General features: G+C 47.8%; 1 protein-coding gene across 15 annotated transcripts in view; it reads right to left on the bottom strand.

The window, feature by feature from the left end:
• GREB1L (GREB1 like retinoic acid receptor coactivator) overlaps positions 1 to 19,149 on the bottom strand; it is a 213,066-nt gene that overhangs the window by 4,804 nt on the left and 189,113 nt on the right. For 10 of the 15 annotated variants that reach the window (XM_032467427.1, XM_032467436.1, XM_032467437.1 and 7 more), the window contains 12 exons: positions 16,596 to 16,711; positions 15,697 to 15,941; positions 12,969 to 13,543; positions 12,680 to 12,782; positions 10,022 to 10,177; positions 9,615 to 9,754; positions 7,408 to 7,569; positions 7,061 to 7,268; positions 3,969 to 4,134; positions 2,828 to 3,055; positions 1,807 to 1,948; positions 740 to 940 (listed from right to left, as the gene is read on the bottom strand). In XM_032467427.1, the coding sequence (XP_032323318.1) occupies positions 740 to 940; positions 1,807 to 1,948; positions 2,828 to 3,055; positions 3,969 to 4,134; positions 7,061 to 7,268; positions 7,408 to 7,569; positions 9,615 to 9,754; positions 10,022 to 10,177; positions 12,680 to 12,782; positions 12,969 to 13,543; positions 15,697 to 15,941; positions 16,596 to 16,711 (2,442 nt within the window). Of the gene's footprint in view, positions 1 to 739; positions 941 to 1,806; positions 1,949 to 2,827; positions 3,056 to 3,334; positions 3,423 to 3,968; positions 4,135 to 7,060; positions 7,269 to 7,407; positions 7,570 to 9,614; positions 9,755 to 10,021; positions 10,178 to 12,679; positions 12,783 to 12,968; positions 13,544 to 15,696; positions 15,942 to 16,595; positions 16,712 to 19,149 lie in introns of those variants that run through there. The other 5 variants (XM_032467432.1, XM_032467439.1, XM_032467434.1 and 2 more) reach the window with 4 other exon arrangements.

Genomic DNA, 19,149 nt, shown 5'->3' with positions numbered 1-19,149 from the left:
AAAACAAAAGTTCATACTGTATAGCACAGGAAACTATATTCAATATCTTGTAGTAACTTATGGTTAAAAAGAACATAAAAACGAATATATGTATGTTCCTATATGACTGAAGCACTGTGCTGTACACTACAAACTGACACAACATGGTAAACTTGAATAAAAATATATTTAAAAAAAATAAATAATCCTAAGGGGAAGCTTAGTGGTTGAAGCTCTTGAAGGCCATCAGTGGTCAGAAGCCTAAAGGTACAAGTGGCAAATTAAGAACAACAAAAAAAAACTGATGGAGAATTTGAGACAGAGTGAGAGAAAAAATGAAAAATAAGGAAATAATGGAAAAGCAAGAAGCCCAGGAGTGGAAAGTATAAAAATAGGGGCTATAAAAAGGTTTCCTGTGATACCCTCAGTTGTTCCACAATCACTGACTTCCCCTCGTGTGCCTGTGACGCTCAGATCACGTGACCGTAGTGTCATCTGATAACATGTTACGACAGGGAGGAGCAAGTAACTGCTTCTGCCTCGGGTCACTGAGGTAGGCTTCTTCACGGAGCAGACCTCTGAGCTAAGCTTAGAGGGTTCGCTGGCTCACTGTGGGGAGGGGGATAGGTGTGTGAGCTTTGCCTAAGTGAGTATGTCACCAGCTCTTTGTCTGTCTTCACTTAAGCTTTCACATGGGATCTAAAATGAGGAAGAACTGGATGGAAGCAGGGAAAGCACAGCCCCGCCCCTTCCCCTTTACCTCTGGTCCAATGTTCAGGTAGCAGTCAATGGCCAACACGGGACTCTTGAAGTTATGGATAGCTTTGGGGAAGAGTTTGTACGAGGCGTGCTGAAGGAACTTCTCCAGGAGAAATTGTGCAGGGGCTGCCAGCAGTGTGTGTTCACTGTCGGGAGCACAGACATACTGCAGGGGCAAGATGGGTGCTAAGCTCTCTGACACCTGAAATCAGAGCCAAGAGGATCATGGGAACTGTGTCTGTCACTATGTGAAACCGGCAAGGAAACACTGCATTGCATCCTAACAGCCTGCAGATAACAGCAGGAGCACAGAGACAGAGGTCAGGCTCAAGTGGAAGTCTGCCTGTCTTGGGTTCTGAATCCCCCCCCTCCCCCCCGGAAATAGTTCAGTTGGATCTAACATAATTTATACACGGCAAGGGCAGGAAAAAATGCAGAAAAGTAGGCTTCTTTGCAAGTCAGCGCATTTAGCAGATACATTGTAGAGGCCAAACAGAAAGCCTTTTATATTGTTGCTGGATCTGGATGGGTTAAATCCCATCCCATCACCACCAAAAAAATAGCAGAGAAGTTTTCTAAGCTCCACTGGGGAGTCCACGTGTTGTAAATGATCAGGTATCAGTAAATCTCTAAAACAGAAATGGGTGTGCCTGTGGAATTAACCCTTAACAGGTTTGGAACTGCATTACCTAAAAACAAAACCCAAAAACCTGGCAAAGGACCACACAAGCATCTTGGTTACATTTCGCTCATGTGTTAAATGAAGAATGTAAAAGTGTTAACTTCGCCAGTTTAAGAATATAGTAAAGTTTGAAACGCCATGAAAGCTTCAGTTAAGCCTTAAATCTAACAAAAGGTAATTCTGTTGAATTTTCATAGCTTGTGTTTGGCTCTAGATGAGTCCTCAGGGAAATGAGACTGCAAATTTGACATTAAGAGCTGACTCCCTTGCGTTAGCTTCGCTTTCTAGTCAAGAGGCAGGTGCTTAATGCCAGTTCCTAATAACAAAGATACTAATGAGAGATCACTGTCAAATACTGAACAGTAGACTCAAGCTTGCGAACTTACCATGATCTTTGGTTTAATGATAAAGTCCCTTTGCCCTCCAACCTGAACATGTTTCTTCATGAGGCTGAAGTTATTAAAGCGGCAGATGAGCAGGCCACTACTGTTTGTTCTCAGATTAAAGTCAACATCTTCACAGAAATACCTAAATTGTAATCACAACGATAGGTTTCCTTAACTACCTGTCACACCTCAATGCTGATAATTACACAGAGAAACGTGGCAGATGTTAGGAGACAGCCTTAGACAGAATCAACCTTTCCCCCTCATGGAGCTGGCGCTCTCAGCACTGGCCTGTGAGCCTCTTGGGTATTGCAGCCAACAAGGAGGGAGAAAGTAAGATGACTGGTCCCACTTTCCACAGCGCCCCAGGCGTTCCTGAACTGAAACAGGGCTGCACGTTCTGTATACTCTTGGGACAGGAGTGCAGAGCTGCTCCCAGTTTTAAAATCCTGGCTGCAAACAGGATGAAGCATCTGCCAAAATTTAAACCACAGAGGTGAAACAGCTACAGAATACTGTAATAGCTACAGGTTGGGGGTTGACATAACGGGGACTCTGTGGTCTCTGACAGTCTTCCTTGGCCATTTCAGACTTCCCACGGTGTGGACATAACTTAGGAGGCCAGGCCAGGGGATCTAGGTCTCAGGGTCTTGCTAACACCTGGGGAAAGTGATTACCTTCTGAGATCTGAGGGTGAATGAAAGGTTCATCTTGAATGGTCTATGGGTCCACACACTGATGTGATGCAACAGTGCCGGCCCTGGTTTAGTCCTTGCTGAATGGCCGGAATATATTTTCTAAGCATTTCACGTGGCAGCAGCTATTATTAAGGGTCTGGGTCATTCTGCAGATTGATGAAGGGGCCACTTTGGGGCGTGTGACCCTCCTCCCCACTGTCTCTGTCCACATGGTCTCAGTTTCTCCAAGACACAGATAGGAACAAAAGCATTACAGAGGCTAGAGCCAAGCAGAAACGATCAGTACATGCCAGGATTCCTTGCATCCGGGAGGCCTGACTTACCTGTTGAAGTCATACTGCACGTTCTGAGTCAGGTCTATGTTGAGGAGAATGAAGTCATGCACGTGGCACCTGGAGAACGGGGCCTTCAGGCTCTGAGAGGTCAGCCTGCTGCTCCACTTCTGTATGCCCAAGATTGCGTAGTGGACGATTTTTGGTGTGGCTTCAATATGCTGCAAGACACTCCTCAAGGACACATTCTTACTGGAAACTCCTGTTTCCATGGGTTGGCTATGAAACGTAGAGTTAGTTTATGTAAGATATCTATCACTACTACTGCAGAGAGGGTCAGTTCTGAAGGGCTAACACTACAGTGTCCATGTCTGTCAAGGATGCAGTTAGCTGATTTACTTTATAATAGCCTGGAATGGAGAAGGACGTCGAGCCTGGTTTTCACACTGCCTGTCACTGCTAACTGAAGGAAGCTGCCTTCCAGGAGGGGGACTGATCACTTTAAGGTAGGGAAAGAAATCCAGCCCACTTCTAAGTGAATAATGAACAGGGAGTTACCAAAGAGAGGGAGCACGCAAGTGTCCTTCCAAGTTCTGGTCATCACGGTATAATAAAGGAGTATTTGAAAACATCACTGGCTTCATATCTACAGGGGAAATGAGGCACAAAATCACAGCGCTGGAGCTGGAAAGGCCGAGAGCCCATAAGGCACTGTTTTCACTGGGGCTGGGAACATCTGGGGCCATTTGCCGCATAGGACTTTTCCAGGTGTAGCATTTCATGGTCCTCATGGATCCCCTCACCACTGTCCCAGGAGGAGAACCTCTGATTCTGGCCCAACCATAATTTTATAGGTGATGGAACAGTTATGAAGCAGAGCTGGGGCTAAAAAGCAGATGTCCTGATTCAGAAGGTTTCTAAATAAACCATAGTGTCTTTCAACAGACTTTTACAGCAAACCAAAGCCATGATGCAGAAATGGCCCGGGAATTCAGTGGCATACCGAATGCCTAAATTAAAAAATTACTTAGTCACCACAGGACGTGCTAGTGGGAGTGGTCTCGTGGATGATCGTTCTGCCCTGGAAAGCTGTGGCTCTAACTTACTTCCATGTGTGACGACAGCCAAGGGAAGTGTCTTCTCGGTAGCATTGTGTCACACTCCCCTAGAACTGCTTGGGAAGTGCCAGTACCTGGTCTGCTCCTGAACGCTGTGAATGTGCCACAGGACACACGAGTCGTCCATCACAACGATGAAAGGCCAGACACACTGGCGTTTAACTCCCAGCTCCTCCAGGCGGTTCCTCTCCAGTTCCAGGTTATGATATGACAGCTCCTTAATGAGAAACCTGGCAGCACCTGGAAGGCAACATAACGACGGCTGGTGCGAAGAGCTCTTTGCCCAGGCTTGGCTGGAGCTCCGCAGGCAGTGGGCGTTCTCTCCATAAGCACACCTGTTCACGTGGCGACCGTGCAAGTGGGGTCAACCACATGTTGAGAGCAATGGTTCTCACACCAGTATAGGTAAGAATCACCCAGGAAGTCCACTTAAAATGCAGATTCCCGGAGCCCACCACGACTGACAAGGGGCCAGGAACCAGAGAGGTCTTTGACGCAGGTCATTCGTGAACCACACTTCAAGGAGTACTGGGAGAATCTAGTTTCCCTGATGGGAAAAAAAGGTTCCACATAGAGGAAGCCCTTATTACTGGTTCCTTAAAGTCATAAGGGGCCCTGTCAGTCTCAGGAGCAGCCACTCTAACGTCCTGCACTAGGGGGTAGCCACCACGGTGGTGGATGTGGTGCTTAGAAACTAATGTGTCCCTTGCTTTAGATACCTTTAGGAAATTGGCAGCAGTGTCTCTGAAGAAGATTCTGGGAATTGGTATCCTTTCCCTAGGTCTGCCTTTTTGTCAGAGGCACACTGTATAGTGAGTAAGAGAAAAGCCTGGAGCCAAGCTGCTTAGGTTTGAATCCTGATTCCACTACTTCCTGGCTGTGTGACAGTGAACAAGTCCCCTGTGCCTGGGCTTCCCCACCTGTAAAGCGGCGATGCTAATGTCTGCTTCACAGGCGCTCGGGATAGTGCCAGCACGTAAGTACTCAGTGTCAGCAATTATTAAGGTGATGGTCAGGAATTAGCCAGGTTTTATGAGTGGGCCATCCTAAGATGAAAGAACTGTAGACGATAATGAAGAGGCTAAAAAACTTTGGTCTATGGGGGAACCAGGAAAACAGTCTGAATAGTTCAAGGGTAATACTAGGATTTAGAAGAATCTACTTTCAAGAGTAATGTGTCTAATAGTTTGCATTCTCAACATAATAAGGGCCATATATGAAAAAGCCCACAGCTGACATACTCCACAGGGAAAGGTTGAAAGATTTCTTCTAAGATCAAGAATAAGACAAGGATGCCTATCTTTACCACTTCTATTTAACGTAGTACTAGAAATCTTAGAGCAATTAGATAAGAAAATGAAATAAAAGTTACCCATGTTGGAAAGAAATAAAATTATCTGTTTCCAAACATGATCTTATATGTAGAAAACACTGAAGATTACACATACACAGAGTTAGAATAATTCAGTGAAGTTGCAGATACAAAAACAACACAAATTATGTTTCTGTATCGTAACTATCAATCTGAAAGGGAAGTTAAGAAAACAGTTACATTTACAACAGCATCAAAAAGAATACAATACTTGGGAATAAATGTGTAACCAAGGAGGCAAAAGACACACTAAAAAGTACAAAACATTGCTGAAATTACAGACAAATAAATGTAAAGACACCCCATGTTCATGGATTGGAAGATGTAATATTGTCAAGATGACAGTACCACATAAAGCAATCTACATGTTTAATGTTATCCCTATCAAAATACCAGGGTGGTTTTTTTTTCCGGATATAGAAAAGTCCACCTTTAAATGCACATGGAATCTCAAAGGACTCTGAATACCCAAAACAATCTTGAAAAAGAACCACAAAGTTAGGGTTCTCACACTTGGCTGACTACAAAACTAGAATAATCGAAACAGTGAGGTAATGGTATCAAGACAGACATATAAACCAATGGAATAAGAATACAGAGCCCAGAAATAACACCCTTGCATATATGGTCAAATTATTTTTGACCAAGGTGCCAAGACCATTCAATGGATTAAAGGATTGTCTCTTTAACAAGTGGTGTTGGGCAAACCGGATAGCCACATGCAAAAGAACGAAGTTGGACCCTTATACTATATAAAAAAATCAAAATGGATCAAAGAGCTAAAACCATAAAACTCCAAAAAGAAGACAGGGAAAGTTTGATCGTGTTGGTTTTGGCAATGATTCCTTTGCTATGACACCAGAAGCAAAGGCAACAAGAGAAAAAAAAAACTGGACTACATAAAATTTTAAAACTTCTGTGCAAAGGACTCAACAATGAAAAGGCAACCTACGGAATGGGAGAAGATACTTAAAGATCATATCTGATAAGGGATTAATACCCAGAATATATAAAGAACTACGTCAACAACAACAACAAAAACCTGTTTAAAAAGTGGATTCTCCAAAGATATACAAATGGCCAACAAGCAAATGAAAAAGATCAACATCACTAATCATTAGGGAAATGCAAATAAAATCACAGTAAGATACCCACAGGAGCCAATGAGAAGTGATTTAGATGCAGGGAGTGACCAGACAGGAAAGCTCTAGAACACTGGAGCCTGCAGGAGGTAAGTGAAGGAGCTCTAGGCTGTCCGTTCCTCCCACCGCTCTGCAGTACACTCAACAACCAGGTGCCCCCTGAGAAATCAGCCTGTTGCTCCATGGGGAAAAGCAGGAAAGACTTCTGGATACTTTTAAGATGACTGCCTCAGGTCCCCAGTTGTACAGAACCCTCAAGAACTTGCCATGTGCCTTCAAGATTGGCGATGACTCAGAGATCCCTCCAGCCCAGAGGGAACCACTAACTCCCCTCAGACCATCCTCACTGTGCTGTTCCTGCCGCTGGCCTGCAGCAAGGAGCACTTGCAGCCTGTACTGACAGGTGTGCCCAGCCCTTCCCAGGATGCTCAGTGTCTCAGTGACTGCTTTGGTTACTAGTCCTCAGAAGTTAAAAATTCTGCAAAACTGCACATAAAGAGAAACAAAAACTCAGATTTAAAGAGGAGTCAGAAATCCTTTGGTCTGTAGGGCAAGACCTTTTCCAGAGGCAGGGGAACCTTTGAAAGTCCATGCTTGGGGAATGGAGCTGTTTCTGTTCACAGCCCTCCCCCCACCCCGGGGGCCCCCTTACCCACGCCTGCGTTATTGAACATGCCGGGCAGCACCAGCATGATGTGGTTGGGCCAGTACTTGCGGTACAGCGGCATCTCATACTCTTTGACTACCAGGAGGTGCAGGTGGCTGATGCCCTCCATGGCGTGAAAAAGGTTTAGGAGTCCGTGCTCATGGCGACCACTGGAAGGAGTGAAAATAGGGCTCTTGACTGCATTCAAATTCTGCTGAAAGGGAAAAAGAAAGAAAGAAAAAAGGACCAGAAACCAAAAAGAGATATTAGAACCCTGAGATACAAAGATGCTTAGAAAACCTGATCTCGTACCTGAGGCCTGTCGGTCCTCGTGTCCAGACACTATCACCCACCTTGTCCGAAACCAGGGGAAGCCGCATGCTCTCCAGGTGTTTGCCCTGCTTGCTGAAGACAAAATGACTCTCTTTGGATTTGGGAATGATGAAATAGAGCTGCACCTCCTCTCCCAGCACGGAGGAAGAGAACGTGAAGGCATGAAGGGTAGAGTCAGACATCTACATTTGCAAAAAAGAAAGGGAGGGAATGTAAGCTCCATGGTTCGCAACCTTCCACTTGTGAAGGTTGTCATTCAGAGAGGCAAACTAACCTCAGCTTCTACCTGCCACCCGGCCTGGCTGTGCGAGCAATGCCAGAAAGGTAAGAAAGGCAAACACTTCATCTTTCAGTGGCTGCCGCGGACCTGAGAGCCAGGCATCCTGCCCCTACGCAGCCTCTCAGCTGGCGAAGTATCTGTTGCTCAACACTGTCTGCATTTCTCGTGTTCTTAGAACTGCTGCTGCTCAGACTTACAGAGGCCCATCCAATATACCTATAGGACGTCCTGCTACGTAAGCATTCCCCAGGGTGCCCAATGATGGGGGAAAACACTTCTGTTCTGTGTGGCTTAGGTCAAATAAATATTTTTTAAGTAAAATATTAAGACTGACATCATTAAAACGCCTCTTGAGCTACAGTGGAAACTAAAGATTTTTGAACCCAAGCTTTAGCCTAGAACTCACTTCCGAAAGAGACCATTCAACTTATCCAAGCCGATTATAAATCTAACCTATCTTTTAAAAATTGCTGTAAAGTTCACATGCTCTCTCAATAATCCAGCTCAGTGAAAAATAACATAAAAGTCTTTACAATGCAGGCAATATTTGGCTTAATGAAAAGATAGCATCACTTTTCAGCACCAACTAGAATCCAGGTAAGTTTCCCAAGAGTTTCAATCTAAATATTACATTTCATAGAAAAATCATATTGTAATTCTTCCCTTAAATTCTCGTTCGTTCTGCTTCACCGGTGTGGGAATATACTAGTTAGTGAGTAATCATACAGAAATTATATAAATAGAGGGTTTTTAATAAAGAAATTTTCTAAAAACATAATTTATAGATCAGGGGACTTGAATCCTCTAAATTCCATAAAGCCTTGTGAGCTGATTTCAAACTAGGCCCAGCAAAAGTTCTCAGTAACACAAGAAAACAAACGGGACAAGGAAAGGTAACTTGTATCAGGAACAGCAGAACGGTCAGCGCAGTGTTTTTGTTTGGTTTTGAGTAAAAGTAGATTTATTCAAAGAGATACATACTCCACAGAGTGGTGGCCATCTCAGAAGCCCAGAGAGGCCATGAGGCGTGGGGTTGAGTGTTTAGTTTAAAGTAGAAGTAGATACGCCCTCCATAGACGGAGCACAGGCCTTCTCAAAAGGCAGGAGAGAGGGCCCAGCCCAGTTTTTCAGTGTCTCCCTCCTTGTACCCTGTGGGGAAAGGGTGAAGACTGGACCTCGAGAGCAGAGGCAAGTTTGGGGGAAGTCCACTCAGCACATCCTCTAGGAAGGAAGAGCTGTTCTAGGGTTCAGAGCCAAGCGATAAAAATCAAGATAAAGTGGGGGAATCCAACGCAGAACTTATGCCCCAAATAGGCACTGGATTCTCCCATCATTGGCTGCCTTTCCCATCTTTTGTGCTTAAAGATGCTCTGGCCAAAAAGAAGCTAAATGCTGTGGGGTGTCTGCTCCCCTTCTGTGTTCCTACCTCTCAGTTCTCTCCAAGTAAAAGAGCAAACATTGACTCCTCTGTATGCCCAGTGGTCAAAACCATCCCATGCTGGAGCAAGAATGAGACTAGGTCTGTGCAAATCAACAGACTTGTTCACAGTGCAAAGGGTGCACCCTACAGCTCTGGAAATAATGGCACCATTTTCATCAACAGCCCAAAGCGGGAGAGAGACCCTTTCACCAAACACACCACACTACCCAGGTTTTCAGGGTCACAGATAAACACCTCAGCTCCTTTCTAACCTAAACATGACACGTGTAACCATTTTGATGAAATGAGTTAAGACAAACCCAGTTTCTTTCTCTTCTCTCCTCCCCTCCCCACCCTGCCCATAATCCTAATAAGCCTAGTCATTTGAATTCATTTTGCTCACAAATTAGTGGCTCCATCTCATAAGTAGGCCATCCTTGTCTAGGCCTGGAAACCGGGACCCTTACTTTATATCCCTCACATACAAAATCCACATGGAATGACGGGCAAGGGCAAAGGGGCTGCACCTGCGAGGCAGAGGTGAAGTCCATGTACTGGTGGCACTGCTCGCAGTGGTGGAAGGTGTTGTAGGCCGCATACTTGGTCAGCATCATGGACACAGTCTCGCGTTTCTGGGGCTCTTCAACTCTGGATTCCTTTATTGCTTCTGTGTATAAAGGAGCGAAAAAACCTTCTCATGATGTGCTTGAAGCCCCTACGCCTGGGAAGTCCCCTGCTCCCCAAGGGCTTTTCCTGGGATTCTGTAACTTAGGCCCTGAGAGGCAGGCATGAAAGCGGGAGGGTGGCATGTGCGCGTGTAAAACGAGAGAAAAGCAGAGGAGAGTGACTGCAGTTGCCCTCAAAGATTAAAGCGCCCCAGGCCTCCTGCCCCGACTGAGGTTCCCCTTGACCTTCAGGCTCCGCTTGCACTGACCTTGTTTGACCCCTGCCAGCTTCTCAGTGTATACCAGGCTCATCAGGCTGTACTTGGGGTCATGCACACTGACGTCAAAGGGCATTTTACTGAAGCTCTCGATGTCAGGCCAGGGCTCTCCCTCTGACTGGCTGACTTCACTGCTTTGGCTGTGATCTGGGACAAGCAGAGAGATCGTGCACAGAGCAGGCAGACCACCCGGCTTCCCTCCCTCCCAAGGGTCAGTGACAAAAGGCTGTATGAGACATAAAGCATTTCTGAAAAATGACCTCCTGTGTCCAGGGCAGAGGGAACCAGAACTGTCCCTTCAGACCCCTGCTGGGAGGGGCTCCTGCCCTCACTGGTCCCCATCAGTAGCCTCCACACACTCAGTCCACAAACCCCTATGAGATCAACTAGTCTCCCACCCCAGCCCCTCAAATTGCCTTAAAATCTTGTTTAATTTTGGATGATCTGAATTCTATTTTAGAGTTTTAGTTGGGGGGGGTTTCAAGACATTGACAGCTGAAGAGATTTCACGGATGCGTTGAGCAAGATTTGCAGTGTCTGCTGCATATTAGAGTCACCTGGAGCTGGTAAAAAATCCCTGTGCTCAGGCCACATTGCCCAGAACCTCCTTCATTACCCAGGCACCTGTTGTGGTGTTTCAAGCTCCTTAAGTGGTTCCCACATGCAGTTCAGGTTGAGAGCCAGGGGCCCTGGGTTTGAGTCCGGGCCCCTCCCCTTATGACTTCACACCTGCAGGCGCCTTCACCCCTCAGGGTCCCCTGATTGTAGTAAGGATTCCAGATGGCGTACTGGAAGTGCCAAGACACTGGCAGGCATATAGGGGGTCCGGGAGATGATAATTGTTATTAAAAATAGACACTATAAGATCAAGCTAAAGACAACTTTCAAAGGGAAAAAGGAAGAAAAAAACTCCAACAAATTTCAATTTCTTCTTGTGATTAAGTTATAATGGACAAGAATCTGAAAAATGTATATATATGTATGTATAACAGAATCGCTTTGGTGTACACCTGAAACTAACATTGTAAATCAACTACACTTCAATAAAAAAATTTTTAAGTTAAAAAAAGGCCTGAAGACTAGAAGTACAGCTATTACCTTTTAAACACAATATTGTTTGGTTTTATAACACAATACTGTTTGTTTTTATATCCCTGAGCTAAAGTGTGCATTTTATTTAAAAGTTAAAGCTTATTCTAGTTTTTAAAAAAGGTGTCCTTGTGAGGAGGGTACAGCTCAGTGGTAGAGATGCATGCTTAGCATGCACAAGGTCCTGGGTTCAATCCCCAGTACCCCCTCCAAATATACCTTCCCCTCATAAAACGACAACAGAAAAAGCAAAACGTGTGGGGTAAAAAAAAGGGCATCCTTGTGCCTTTCCAGAGCACCACTGCATTCACCCGCACCAAAATGAGGGCGAAGGAACAAAGCCAAACAGTGCCTCTCACTACAAAGGCCAGGTTTGACTCCACAGCTCAAGGCCCTGTAGTGGAATCTATTGTGGGGCCAGGGAGCCTGGGGGAAAAGCCAGTGGGATACGGCCCCTCCCTCGTCTGCTTGGCTCTGCCTTTGCCCTGTGGTCCAGCATGCAGGTGTTTCAGGCCCTCCTGGAGCTCTGAGTCCCCTCTGTGGGGGCCTGGGGGTGTGGTACAGTTCAGCTGGGGGCACGAACGAGGAGATGTGGATGGGAAGATAGGACTGTGCATCTGTGTCTGGGATTGTGGATGTGAACCGGTGAGGAATGGAAGTAGAGCCAAAAGCCATAGTAAAATGATTAAATAGAGCCGATCTTACCTAGTCTGAACTAAACTAGTCCCTTGGGCTGGTCACAGAACAGGTCCAATTATGTAGGAAAAGCAAGCGAGGTGAGGGCTAAACTGATGGAAGATGCTAAGGCCTCTCGCTTTTCTGGACTCGTCTCTGAGGGGCGGGGGAAGAACTGCAGATTATCTCTACTGCCCTGTCCCTCCCGTGTCTCCTCCAGCACACAGTCGGGTGGTTCTAAGACGTGCAGTCACAGTGTGAGGCCACACTCTCCTTAGCTGCAGAGCTCATGCTGGCTGCGTCCTGCCAGTGCCCACCTTCCGGCCTTGCTGGGCGGGCTGCAGGGCAGAATCACCTCACAGGTGACGGGGGTGGAAGGGCTGAGAAGCGGGGAGGGCAGGAGGCGGAGGCTGGGCTGGTCTGTCAGGCACTAGCCCCGCATCTGACTGCCAGTGCGAAGGGGTCGTTTATGGTGCCAGGGTTTTGTTCTGCCCATGGACGTTTTCCTTTGGCTATAGTAACCCCATACGTTCACTCGGAGCCTGCAGGCAAAATATAAGGTCTACTCTGACCAACCAACCAAGGCCTGGCATCCGAAACAAACCACGCCGGGGACCCTTAAGCAGTAGAATACCGCAATCGAATTTTAAACCCAAACAGTTTCACCCTCTGAGCAACGAGCCCACCTAACAGGGCTTTGTAAGCTGCCTTTCTGCCCAGAGTCTTGCAGGACACAGAGGGGTAGGGGCCCAAAGAGGGGAAGACCCCACCCCGGCCTCAGAGAGCTTTTACTGACAACTACTGCTGGCTCCTAACCTTTAACCTCTCAATAACCCTGCAGGCGTCCACAGTGGTTTGTCTGCGCGGCCCGGGCTGCGAACTCACCCGTGTTGATCTCGGCCTCATCATACACGTCCACCTCCAGGAGCCTGATGAGCATGCGGAAGAGGATCCTAAGGAACTGTAAATAGGAGCCAGTCTTTCCCACCTGATGGAGATACGTTTAATCGGGGGAGGAGAGGGAAGGAAAAGAGAAAAGAGATTTCACACCTGGGCTCTTCCGCGGCTCCTTCTCTGCCTGAGAGGCCCGCGCGGGGCCTCGCGGCCCCGACCTCTCCCGCCCCGCCCCCCGGGGGCTCCCCGGCTTCCTTGGGTCCCGGGACCCCCGCCATACCTGGGGGGGCCCGCTCAGCAGCAGGCGGCGGGGGTGGCAGGCGCGCGCGCCCGAGCCGGGGTCGGGCTGGTTGCCGGCGTCGGCGTGGTGCGGCCGCGCCGCGGTCCACTGGCGATAGTAGAGGGACTGCTCCTCGGCGCTGGCCGCCTTGTGCAGCAGCGGCCGCAGGGCGCTCACCCAGGCCACGTCGGCGTGCGGCAGCAGCGAGGCCGAGGCCGGCAGCCTGCCCCCGCGCTGCGCGCCCAGGAGGCCGTAGGCCGCCTTCGACAGGATCACGATGGGGGGCAGCGCGGCGGGCAGGCCCCTGCCGCCCGAGACCAGCTGCCCCGGCCACGGCAGCGCCCGGGGGCCCGACGAGGACGACGACGGCGGCTTGGAGGTGGTGCTGCTGGCCATCTGGGGGTCCAGGGACTCCCACTCCTGCTTCAGAGCCTCCCCGGCTCCCGCGAGGCCCGCCGAGACTCCTTCGTCCAGCCCCACGCTGTTGGCCGGGCTCTGGAAGCTGGACGTCAGGGACTGCTTCTGGGACTTGTCGGCCGTGCTGGAGGAGCTCACCCCGTTCTCCATGATGGAGCCTGAAAGAGGACGGACGGCGGCCCCCGCAAGCCGCCCTGTCACCCGGGCCGAGCTGTGGGGCGGCTCTGCCCCGCGAAGGAGGGCGGGCGCAGCCATGCGCCTCCCTCCACCCCGCTCCCCGGCCACCTTCCGCGGGCTCGGCCCGGGGGAGACCCAGCGGGAACCGGCTACACGTTCCCCGCCTTCCCCCCCGGGGCGGCCTTTCTCCGCCCGCTCCTCCCCGCTTCGGCAGGGCGCCCACGGGCTCCACATCCTGCCCACGTCTTTGCAAATCAAGGTTATTAAACGCTCCTCAAGGTACCTCGTTTGGATATGCCCTCTGATTCACTCCCGGGCCCTGACCACATTCAAGTCCTGCTCTCACGGGGTCCGAGGGCCCCCACTTCTGGCCGAGGATAAGCTCCCAGGGTGCAGCTACCTCCATGCACGCCCGGACCAGAGTGGGAAACCGCTCCGTGGGAAGAGGGCGTGCAATCCACTCCCAGGGAGGCACTGCGCTTGCCCAGAGGCCCCTGCACGTGCGGCCAATTCACTTCAAATGTGTTCTCCCCCTTTAGCCCATCACCACGCTTTGGTCTGAGGACAAACCTGAAGCTCATTACATTCAGGAGTGAAGGCCTTCTCCTGCTCTGACTGGCGCTTCCCAAGCCTGGGGGTCAATTCCCGACCTTGTGAGATGCTAGTTGATCAGCCAGTAACCAGAGGCTCGTAATACCAAGTCACTCGGTGCTCAATCTGACTTGTGTGTGAGAACTCATCTCTCCCTTCACGGCCCTTGAGTCCCTGAGGGCGGTGAGCCCCCCCTGAGGACCCTCAGAGTCAGCCCAAGGCTAGGGGTTGGGCATGTGAGGGCAGCAGGTGGGCCACATTGCCCTCCAAGGGGGGAAACGCTAAACAGCAGAAAGCAAACCATTGTATTTGTGTGAGTCAATCAAAGCAAGGCCAAGAACAGTGAGCCTGTGGGCAGCTCTAGAGCGTGGCTGACTTGGAGCCACAGGGAAGAAGAACTCCCACACCCTCTGTCCGCCGTCCCTCCCCCTCCCTCACTGATGCTGGTATCCAAAACCTTCTAGAAGTGATATTCCCCCCTCCCTTCTATTATCCTTTACTAACCTCCCAACATCTCCCCTTTATTCAGAACTGTATTGAGGGGTAGGGGAGGGGAGTGGCTGGGCAGACCCCAAGGGACTGTCCTCGTGCTCTTCCAGGCTGAGGGTCACCTTACAAAGACGGAACCCCACAGGTAACTGCCTCCGCAGTTCCCACGGGGAGCCATCGACAGTGGCTGACAGTGAAAGCAAGACCAGTGCTGCTTTTGGTCGGGGAAATTGTGTTGTGTGTGTGCTGTGTGTGTGTGTGAGATGGAGCTGGGAGAAGGAACGTAAATCAGTGGTGGTTCCCTCTGTAGTGGATTTGTAGTGGGGTTTTCATTTTTAATCTCTTCTCTATACTTCATTACATTCTCCAAGTTTTCTATGTTAAGCTTTATTATAACTTTCACAATCAAGAAAAAAATTGATATAGTGCTGCATTTGCTTAATACTATTTATCAGACAAAAACTTATACCAGGCACTGATACCAGGCACTGCCATCAGCCACACGGCCACACAGAGTGGCTGGCTGACTGCAGGCTGGAGCATTCCAGTCAACCTGTGGCCCCAGAGCAGCCTTAGAGTGCAAACACTGGCTATTAAGTACTTAGAAAAGTCACTCATTCATTCATTCATTCATTTATTCAAACATAGTTTGTGCCAGGTACGAGGCCAATTACCACAAACTCAGAGCTTCAAGATCTGGAAGGAAAAGAAGGCCTTTGTGCACATATCGGTGTAGAACATCCATGAGATGATTAGAGTGGGAAAGACTAGGGTAAATGGAGGCAACCAGGGTGGATGAAATTCACTTATTATATTGAACCCATAAGCAAGCACTTCATTAGCTGTTTCCCAGGGAAGTACTTTGTGGTGGCCCCACAGTCGTGTTTTCCAAATGTCCCTCTGGGGGAGCTGAGGTCTGGACAGGATGCCTGAGTCACCCAAGACTGCTCCGAAAGCCTTGACAGGTGTCAGCAGATAACCTCTGCCTTCCGTACACCCACCCACCTGCTCACTCCCATCCCTGATCCCTTAGAAGAGAAAAGCCAGTACTTACCAGAGGTTCCAGTGACGGCACTGCTGTTGCTCTGGGGCCTCTCCAGGTCGATCAGCAACTCCTCAGCATCGTTCTCGCTGACTGCAGCTCTCTCTTGCTCCTTGCCGCTAAGGTCCAGGGCGACAGTGGGCCCCCGGATGACCTCTTTTGAGACATAGCAGCAAGCCAGACCCACCTCCTGCTCCAAGGCCGTGCGAGTTAAATAGCTTGAATCAATTAACCGGAGGTCACAGTACTTCAGAGACCTGCACGGAAGTAAAGATGCCTTGGGTGAGTCTGGCTGGCCCCGTGCACACAGCTCACCTGCCCCTGGGTGGCAGGATGCTGCGATAGTCAATGTCATGAGTTGCAGCGCCAGGCAATCCTTGATTTAAGCCTCAGCTCTGCCGCCTCCTAGCTGTTAGGACCTCGGGCTAATCACTTCGTTTCTTCACATGTGAAACAGAACAGCAGTGCCCGGCTGCTCCGGTTATTGTAAGGCGTGAATGGCACGACGCGGGTGAGGCACTTAGGAAACGCCTGACTCACAGTAAGCACTCAGCTAATGCTAGGATTAGCGTTGCTGTTGCCTTGCAGCCTACAGACCCCAGATCCTTGAGGCAACAGAACAGATTAACAGAGACATTTCATCTAAAAAACCCCTCACTGAAGGCAAGGCTTTTCCTCCCTGCCTCTCTGCCCTGCTTTGGTGCGCACACACTTCTCACTTGTGTCAATCTCCCATTCCCCGAATTGCTAGGCGATCTCTGGAAAGTCAAAAGAAGGAATCAAGGAAGGCTAAGATTCTCATATCCCCGAATAAGACAATTCCCCTCTCACTCGCCAAGTGAATGAAATGAGTAAGTATAAGCTCAGCTGGGCAACTAATGGAAAATCAGAACTAACGATTCACACCGTACCTGGGGAAGCTTTCTCCAAGGGGATCTTTGCCAGTTAATATCACAATACAAGGCAGCCCTTCCAGATCCTGGTATGTCCGAGGGGTCCACTCTTCTGCTTCATTTCCTCTCCAAGTCTGTAGAAAGGGACCCATACGATGTTAAAATTAACCCCCTCATTTAAGTTTCCACATTCTTAAAGGTTTCTACATCCAGGCTTTATGTACATCTGTGCTCCCAAATGACTTCCAACAAGTGTGTCTGTACACATATTAAATTGCTACTAAAAAGCATAAACAAAGCACTCTAGAAGAATGTGGCCTTTTGTTTTATCCCAATAGGATAAAACATACACATCGTGCATTAGCCACACAGGCCAAAGAAACACACGACAGTGAAATACCCCACCAATGGTGCAAACCTTACAGAAATCCTGTTAAACCACCTGACTCAAGGCTCTTAAGTGCACTTGCTTCATATAATGGACAGACTCTTGGGCCTGATTGACTGAAAAAGACCATTTCAGTTGTGTGTGACTAATAAAAGAATCTCAGCAAAACTCCTCATACATAATTAGCTTTTCATGTATATTAACTCATACATGCTTATACACACATAGGTATATCTTTAATAAGTGGAACATCAAGCTTGAAAACATGAATGTATCAACAGACAGGAAGAAAATCCCAACTTTAAATATGTTCAAGAGTGAAAAGATCTTATAGATTTTCTGTCTACTTTAGAGCAGAAAGAAAACCATCTCTTAAGTAGCTAAGTTGGTTTCTACTGCTTTTTTATAAACTATGAACATGCTATGCTCCATATTAGCTTTCTAGGAGATACAAGAAATGAATTCACATTTTGGTAATGGTTTTGGGAATGAGGACTAAGAAGTGAGGTGTTAAGTAATGCATACAATTTTATTTTAAAATAGACTGCTACTTCCTTAGGTAAAACTTAAAATGGGATAAAAAGAAACTAGGCAAGAGATGATATAACAGATTGGTTACTGACTTGTTGACATCTAGAAAAACTAGTCTTCAGAAATAAATATACCCACAATTACTTCAAATAAAATGAATTTAATTTGTAAAACTGGAATAACAACCTGAACCTTGTTGCACAATCTTTTATCACATATTTGCACACCAAGGAGAACTCAGTGGATCTAGGTAATTATTTACAAGTTTGAGAGACTTTCTATGTCTTAGAAAATCAATCTGTCAGAAATATTTTTTAAGATATTAGAAGAAAATTTCTCCTCTCAAATTCAGTTTTCCACATATTTTCATGTCAAAGGGAACCAGAACATCACCTAATTTAAAGCAAACAATTCTGCAAAGAGGAACCATTTTACTTATAAGCCTTCACATTGGAGTTATGATATCCCTGACACAGGGGTCTCCCTGTGTATGTTTCTTGGTTCTGGCAAGAATGAGGTTGGGTTATAGTGATGGGATAACAGATATTATGTTTTATAAGGAGATTTGGTTTCAAAATATTATTAAACAAATCCCACTTTTACTCGTGACCAATCAGAGCTAGCCAAACCCACTATAAAATGCTTTTCTGTCACATTACTTCCTTTTTTGGTCGTTAATGGAGGTACTGGGGATTGAACCCAGGACCTTGTGCATGCTAGGTATGCACTCTTCCCCTGAGCTATACCCACCCTACACTGCCATGTCTGATGATTGGTGGCTGCCATTCTTCTGTGGATCTAAATGCCTCCTGCAGAGGCATTTAAGACAACACAAAAGACTGGGCAAGCACTGACTTCAAGGATAATATGGGGGTCCAAGGCCAAGGAAATCTAATGAAAGCTGCACAGGCCTTCTGGAGGAACTGGTTTATTTAGATTTAAACCTTGAATCCTTCCAAAGTACTTGTTATCACTTAGAAGTTAACCACAATACCTAAAGGATAATTAGAGGTAAGCACAAAAATAAGACCAATAATGGAAGAAGCAGCACTGGATTTTACCCAAGGCTAGAGATAAAAGGCACACCAGCACCTCTTGTCAGAGGTAAAGGAAGTTGATAATTTAGAAATAAACAGGTGAAACAAGACCACCTAGCAAGTAGCAGTCTTGCTTAGGACGTGAACATCTCAAAGGGATTTCAAAATTCCACTTTGACACAAGTAGAGAAGCTAAAAAGGATGGATTGATGTGAGCGGGTGGTTTTGAGAATACGGAAATCTCTTCTGCGTGGCTGCTGCCGGACAGCTGCTCATGCAGACGGAGCTCTCACTGCTTGGAGAAGTATTTACTCCAGACCCCCTTTGTGTCCGGCACACTGAGAGCAGTGGCTGCACAGGCCAGCTGCCCTCTGGAAGCCCTGCTGGTGGTTCTGATGTGTTAGCAGCCAGGCTAAGAATCTCAGGTATAGACTGTGGTTTTCAAACTATGGCCCAGAGGGGCGGGTTATTGAGGACCCATGGGTTTATACTGATTTAGTCACTGGCACTTCTGAAGGGTCTGAACAGATGAACTAAGACTCTGTTAGCCATACTTGGTCAGTGTTGGTGGAGAGGCAGAGAAGACCCTGCAGCATGGCATCCTTTTAGACCATCT

The sequence above is a fragment of the Camelus ferus genome, chromosome 24 (genome assembly GCF_009834535.1).
Source record: "Camelus ferus isolate YT-003-E chromosome 24, BCGSAC_Cfer_1.0, whole genome shotgun sequence".
NCBI lineage: Eukaryota > Metazoa > Chordata > Mammalia > Artiodactyla > Camelidae > Camelus > Camelus ferus.
The sequence above is the reverse complement of the archived record's forward strand: the minus strand, read 5'-3'. Positions and strand labels throughout refer to the sequence as shown.